The sequence below is a fragment of the Panicum hallii genome, chromosome 7, assembly GCF_002211085.1.
Source record: "Panicum hallii strain FIL2 chromosome 7, PHallii_v3.1, whole genome shotgun sequence".
NCBI classification, from domain to species: domain Eukaryota; kingdom Viridiplantae; phylum Streptophyta; class Magnoliopsida; order Poales; family Poaceae; genus Panicum; species Panicum hallii.
The window spans coordinates 20,762,887-20,769,914 of NC_038048.1; the positions used below are offsets into that span (position 1 = coordinate 20,762,887).

The 7,028-nt window shown below is 44.9% G+C and overlaps 2 protein-coding genes across 2 annotated transcripts; one reads left to right on the forward strand and one right to left on the reverse strand.

The window, feature by feature from the left end:
* Positions 1-385: 385 nt before the first annotated feature.
* On the reverse strand, positions 386-2,855 carry LOC112900527 (zinc finger MYM-type protein 1-like; the record flags this gene model as incomplete). Its single annotated transcript, XM_025969384.1, has 2 exons — positions 386-539; positions 876-2,855. Coding segments are annotated over 2 exons (2,133 nt in total), but the record flags the coding sequence as incomplete, so codon positions are not given.
* A 2,454-nt stretch (positions 2,856-5,309) lies between these two features.
* On the forward strand, positions 5,310-6,209 carry LOC112899062 (transcription factor PCF1-like). Its single transcript, XM_025967391.1, has one exon. It carries the CDS (start codon positions 5,376-5,378, stop codon positions 5,877-5,879), a length of 504 nt encoding a protein of 167 aa, XP_025823176.1. The 5' UTR covers positions 5,310-5,375; the 3' UTR covers positions 5,880-6,209.
* Positions 6,210-7,028: the final 819 nt, after the last annotated feature.

Below are 7,028 nucleotides of genomic sequence, written 5' to 3' on the forward strand. Positions count from 1 at the left end.
GTATCTATATTTTTCTGCTTCAATCCTGATGCACAGTCTAAATAAATTTTTACCCACATTAGCACAAGACAGAAAATGCCTAGCAAACCATTGCCAACACACACCAGTCTTTTTCTTGCCCTGTTTCGATCAAAACTGATTCACTAGCTCAGCAATCCATTTATCGATTCATCATCATCAGAGAAAAGGTAGCCGAGCGCACCTGTTTTGACTGTGCTGATACTTCGGGGTTGGGGAAATGGTCGGCACGATGGCAGTGTACAGTGGCGGAGCCAGACACAAACAACAGCAGGGGCCAATGACAATGAGCACAGAGAAAGTTCGCAAAGAAATAGAGCTACAAGAACCACAATCACTATATTAATTAAGCTGGCAGTACATAAACTTCAAAAGTGTACTTTTCGTTTCTTCACATCAATAAAATCATGAATTATGTCTTCATAATTGTAGTCCCCAAGAATTTCAGCTTCTATATTCACTAGCATGCTATTAGCGAGAAAGTCATCTTCCATTCTGTTGCGTAGCCTTGTTTTAATGATCTTCAAGGTAGAAAAAGCACGCTCAGCAGTAGCAGTTGAAACCGGAAGAGTGACAAGCAACCGAAGTAACCGATCAACCAAGTTGAAGACTCTATGACGTCCTGTGTTAACAAGACATTTGCAAAGCTCGGCTAAAGTTGCAATTCTTTTGAGGTCATCACTTCTAGAAGCCTCCACAACAAAATGGTTTAATTGGTACTCCAATCCAATTATTTCTTGTTGGTTAAAATCAGCTGGATAGTACTTCTCAACCATCTTACAAATCTCACTAGATTGGAAAGATGCAAAACCATTTTTTGAAACCAATGTGACACAAATGGATAAAAGACCAATCACCTTCTCATTAAACTTCAGATTTAGTTCAGCCAACTGAGTATCAAGTGTTGCCCGAAATACCTCCACTCTAAAGAAATGATCTGTGGTAAAATGATTAGGTTGACGACGAGCACGGCCACCACGTAAAATGTATGTTTCATCCATGTTCGGGATATCAATATCATGGTCCACACAGAACTCCATAACCTTGCAAATAAAAGTTTCCCAACCATCATCTGATCTCATTTTCTCAAGAAGAATTTTTGTTGTTTGCACAAGACGGATAGCATTTACTATGTCCTGTGATTTCTTTTGGAGAGCTTGACCAAGTTGTTCGGTGATCTCCAATATTTCTCTCATGAGACATAGAATAAATACAAACTCAAAAGATATCATGTAGTTGAAAGAAGTATCCCCATCAGCACGATTTGTACCAGCTGTTGAGTCAGCAGCTAAATTTTGCAAAACTGTACTTACTGGATTAAACATGTCCATAAGGCTCGAAATTGAACCTAAGTGTGAACCCCACCTAGTGTCTCCTGGACGTTTTAGTGAGCGGATTTGATTTGCCCCTTGACCTGTCTCAAGCTCATCAACAGCCAACAACCGTGCAAGTTCAACCACTTGGGCATCATGAAGCTCATCATGCCGCTTTGCTGACGAGTCAACTGTGTTCACAATAAAGAGTAACTTCTGAAAAAACTGAGTAACAGGAACAACATCCTTTGCTGCAGCAACCAAAGCAAGTTGTAAACGATGTGCATAGCAATGGACATAATAAGCATAAGGGCATTCTTTAAGAACAAGTGCTTGCAGTCCATTCAACTCCCCCCTCATATTACTAGCACCATCATAACCTTGACCTCGAAGGTTCTGCACATCAAAACCATAGGTAGACAATACATAGCATATCTCCGCTTTCAGCGTTAGAGCTTTTGTGTTCCTCACATGTACCAAGTCAAAGAATCTTTCTTGTAAAACACCATCAATATCAACAAATCTCAGAACAATTGCCATTTGTTCTCGCTTTGAAATGTCACATGTCTCATCTACAAGAATAGAGAACTTTTGATCACCAATTTCTTCACGAATATGCTTCCTGATTTTCAATGCAAAAATACTTAAAATTTCCTTTTGAATATCAGGTGACGTGTACTTGGCACATTGAGGAGCATTTTCCAAGACAACGGCAGCAATTTCAGGATTAAATTCTGCAAGAAGTTTAATCAATTCAATAAAATTTCCTCTATTTTTTGATTCAAGTTTCTCATCATGAGCTCTAAGAGAACAAGCTTGAAAGGTCAACCACTTAACAACAGCAATTGATGTTCTCAAACGTAGACGATTTTTTTCCCTCTCTTGATTACTTGCTACCTCCATAATATTATCTATATGATTCAGATTATTCAACAAAGCTTGGCATTCCTTAGCTGAGTTGTTGTGTTCCGAGCAAGGATCAGATCCTATATGAACCAAGAATGCACAATTTTTTCTATCATGAACTTTTTTCCAATTGTTGAATCCCTGTATTGTGAAGGCATCAAAACCACCCCTTTTCTTTATATTTTTGCTGCAGAGAAAACAAAGAAGACAATATGCCTTGCCACTACTCTCTGAATATTCTAACCAAGATGGAAACTCACTGAACCAATGGTATTGGAAACGGCGTTGATGTCCCTGAGGACCAAAAGCTTTATAATTCTTCAATTTTGGTTGCATCGGACCTAACTTCAAATATGCTCGCTGAACTTCATTCTGTTGATTGCTTGGATACTCCCATATTTGTGGACGCAATGCAGGGTCCCTCTCTAAGAACTCAATTCCGCGAAATAAAACAGGAATAGGCTGCTGTTCCTCTTGCCTATGATGATGTTCGGCCTCAATCAGGGGAAGGGGAGATTGATCAGCATCACGAGGTGGCTCTTCCACTTGGACTTGCACTTGCTCATTCTCAATGTTTGATTCATCCCTTTTCCTTTTGAAAAATGAATTAATTCCTTTCTGTTGTATACGCATTGTTATCTACAGAAAAACATACTAATTTGAAACAGGGGAACTGAACAAGGCACCCTAAAAATCTAAATGGAGTAGAGAAAAATTTAGATTAAACTGCTATCTGTACCTTCGTAGCTCTGGCCTCTGGATTAGATCAGCAATTCAGAATACAGCTGCCAAATGCGATGAAGAAGGAGCCGACTCAGCCGAGGATGGAGTGAAGCTGCCAAATCCGGTCTGCGCCTGGCCGCTTCGGCCTCTCTGGCGGCGTCTCCGCGTATGCCCTCGCCGCTCGTGCTGCTTGCGTTTTGGGAACCGACCAGAGCGAAGCTTGCAATGGAAGGCAAAACGTCTCTGCCTCTCTGGACTCCCGCCGCGTGGGTGCTATTGTTTCCTGGCTTGCTTGTTATCTGCTTCATGGGCTGATCTCGTGATACTTGGCCTGCTGGCCTGCTGCTGCTTATTTACTTCATGGGCCGATCTGGACACGATCTGGTGCAGTCCCCTGCTGCTACGTGTGTGTGTGTTTGTGGGCTAAATCTGCTCATACTTATTATATCTATAGAAATTTGCAAAGGGCAAGGGGGGGGCGCGGCCCAGGCTGGCCGATGACTGGCTCCGCCAGTGGCAGTGTAGGATCCACCTATCGCTGCAGGGAGACGAGTCCCAAAGAATGACTGGTATAAGGTGTTGATGCTGGGAGCCAAGTCATGTTCGTCCGGATCGCGGCACCGCCTGACATGTCCTCAGACCTACGCCCTACCCCGTGGCAGGGGATGGCGATGTTGTACTTGTAGCACGCCCCCATCCTAATGCGCCGGGGGCGGGCCTCTCGTTTTGGTCGGCATTCCCGCCCTTCCTCGCGAGGCTCGTGACGTCGGGTGCCTCGTTCTCCCCTAGCCGCATGGTCCAAGGCGGGGCCCGCTAGAACAGCGCACCCCCCTCATGCACCCCCCTCATGATGGCCCGGCTAATTGGGAGACGTCCCTCCGGTCCCCTGGTCCATGGGCGGCGTCCCTACCCGGCTCCCGGTTGTCAGAGGAGGGGCGCGCATGCACGTCTTGTCGGAGTCAGTGTAGTTAATACTGTCCCGCGCCTTCCGGGTCGCCTCGGGGTCGAGCCCGCCTTCCGGGGTCGGCTCGGGCCTCCCGACCTCTACTGCGACGTTATGGGCCGGGAAGGCGCCACATGCCCTGGACCCGGTTGCTGCCGAGCCGTCGGAGCTTCTTCCGCGGGTGGACTGGTCGTGGCGGCGCGTCTGCCTGATTGGGCCGGACCGTCCGCTCGAGGTTGGTTAATCCCGTGATTAGATCCCTAAGGACTGTACTTTAGAATACCCATGGTACTTAACCCCATCAGCTATGTCAAGTCTGAACTTGTAACTCAAATAAACAATGTTGGACTATGACTTGACTTAGCTGAGCTTTACATACGAATTGGAGAGGATATCACCAAAGAGATCAAATAAAAAAAGAAGGTAAAATTATTTTCACTTTAACATCAAGTACATGGATTTTTTTTATTTTTACTAAGTTTTCATATAATAAATATAAAAATATTAAATTTTAGAAATACACTTGTCATCGCATCAAACAACGAAATTAAAGCTTCGTAGGCTGGGAGTATGAAAATCTGTTTTCATCAGACAAGAGAACGATTTTTGCCATGGAGACAGATGTGTGTTTAACTTGTTAAATATATACTTAATTCACAATTGATAAAAAATTATAAAGCCAATTTTGCTAGCTTCCTTTTTATATGCTCCGTCCACAATATTTGGAGTTAAACACATTTTTATCATTCTGGAAAATTAGATAATTATTCATCCGTTCACATATTTTAACAGGGAGATAGCAATGTTAGCAACGTTGTGAACCTAGGCACCTAGCGAAGCTTCTGTCGTTGAGTGATTTTTTCATAAATTTTATAAGTTATTGAATTCCTGTGCAGCAACATGGTAGCCACCCCTGACATACTCATCTTGGTCACTCCATAGGACGTAAAATGAAAATATTGTTTTGGTAAGCTGACGAAACGGATGACAGCTTGTTTGCATATGACAAAAAGCAATTCTCATACTCCCAAAATTGGTGTAAAGCTTAATTTCGTGCCAAGTGATCACAGTAGTGTATTCCTAAAATTCCCTATATTCCATGAACGTCTTTGTAATCGTCATAAAAAATGCATTACAAAATAAAAAAAATCTCAAGCAGACCTCTTCCAACATTGCGATCAACTAGCTGGCATTGCTATTATAAAAAAAGCTAAGCTGCCATTGCACATAGTCTAGCAGGAAAAACCCACATAAAAATTACTGTACTTGTCGGTAGAGATTGGAAAGAGGTGAATGAAAAATTAATACGGCCCAATCTCCAACTACCCAGAAATCCCTACCTGGGAGAGAGGAGAGGGAGAGAGCGGGACCCTGCATCCTATATAAGTCCGTTCGTGCCGTCCCCATAGCCCCACCAGCAGGCAGGAGCCGGCCCCACCTCGCGGCCCCAAATCCCCCCTTCCCGATTCCAAATGTCTTCCTCCTCCGAGCTCGTGCTCTACAACCTGGTCCCCGCCCCCCAAACCCTAAACCCTCCCCAACCCCACGCCGCCGCCGCCGTCTCCGGCGACCTCTCCATCTCCACCGCCGTCGCGCCGCCGCCACAGGAGCCTCTCCGCGTCCGGGCGCGCCACCCGGTGGGGTCCTCCGCCGACCGCCACGCCAAGGTCGCCGGCCGCGGCCGCCGGGTCCGCATACCGGCCATGGTGGCGGCGCGCGTCTTCCAGCTCACCCGGGAGCTCGGGCACCGCACGGACGGCGAGACCATCGAGTGGCTGCTCCGCCAGGCCGAGCCCTCCATCATCGCCGCCACCGGCACGGGCGTCACGCCCGAGGAGGCGCCCCCCGCGCACCCCGTCGCGGCCACCGCGTCCCTGATGCCCGTGCCATACTATACTGCGCTCCTCATGCAGCCACCGCCAACCGCCGATTCTGCATCCGGCTCTGGCATCGCCGCACAGGAGAATAATAACTAGGCTAGGTAGAAGACGGCGGTTACTATGGTTAGGACTCTAATGTTAGTTATTAGCTTAGGCTTTCTTATGTGTGTGTGCTCTGTAGCCATGGCAATGGCATCCCCCCCTCAATAATTAACATATTACCTTGGGGGATGCCATGGATTCCGTTGCTTAGATTGTCAGTTATTTAGGTAGAGAACGGATTGAGATGGTAACAACAGAAGAGGGGGGAAAAGACATTTAAGCAATTTCTGAGTTCTCCTCATGTTGGGAAAAAAGTCTGACATCTTGTGGTGCTTCAGTTTGTGTTTGAATGTTCCTTTTCTCTCAGTGCATGGTTAGTGCTTCTGTGTTTGTCCTGACTAGTAGCTGGATCTAGTTATTCGGCCTAAGAATTTGTCATGGTGCTTGGTTTGTCCATATCATGGTTCTGATGAGGGCCACGTGGTAGTGGAAGTTTGAAAGATATCAAATTATCTATTGCTTACTGTCATGATATCTATATTTTGTCCTGTGCATTTTCCAAATGTAAATGAGAGAGATTTACCTGCGGTTCTGTTTGGATGGGCTTCAGTAGTCAGGTCATATGTGCTACATGTCATATTTTGTTGCATCCAACAAAAGGGCAGTGTTAATTGAAAATGTGTGTTAGCATGTTTACTTTTCTTGTCTGGATGTCAGGTAAAGTTCCTGTACTTCTCTAAAGATAAAACCTCACATAAAGGTTTGTGCAATCAGTTATACGTACACCTTAACAGCCGTATTTTCACTGTAAGTATGCTGTTACCTATCTACATGTACCCTCCAATTTCATATTCTTGAATCATATGAAGTTACATGCACAACAGTAACATTTGTTCTGCATATTGACCATATAACAACTTGGTGTGTAGTGTTCCCTGATGATCCAGCTAGTATCTTGACATGAATGCCTGTGCGGTTTTTGTGATTTGGACTCAGCAATATGGCTGTAGATATATTCAGGTATAAATGATTGAATGTGAAGTTTGATTTTAGTTCCTTTTTGAATTAGCTTCTGATGTAGTGGTGGCACATGAATTTGCTAATTTCAGTGTACCTTTGGAATATTTGGGTCTGTTTCTTTGGCTAGAAGATTTTCTGGGGTTTGTCAGTTGCTGGCAGCTGCGATTTATCTAACTTGTCATA

What these genes read in the sequence shown, in the direction of transcription:
- LOC112899062 (XM_025967391.1), top strand. Translation starts at nt 5,376, where the DNA reads ATGTCTTCCTCCTCCGAGCTCGTGCTCTACAACCTGGTCCCCGCCCCC.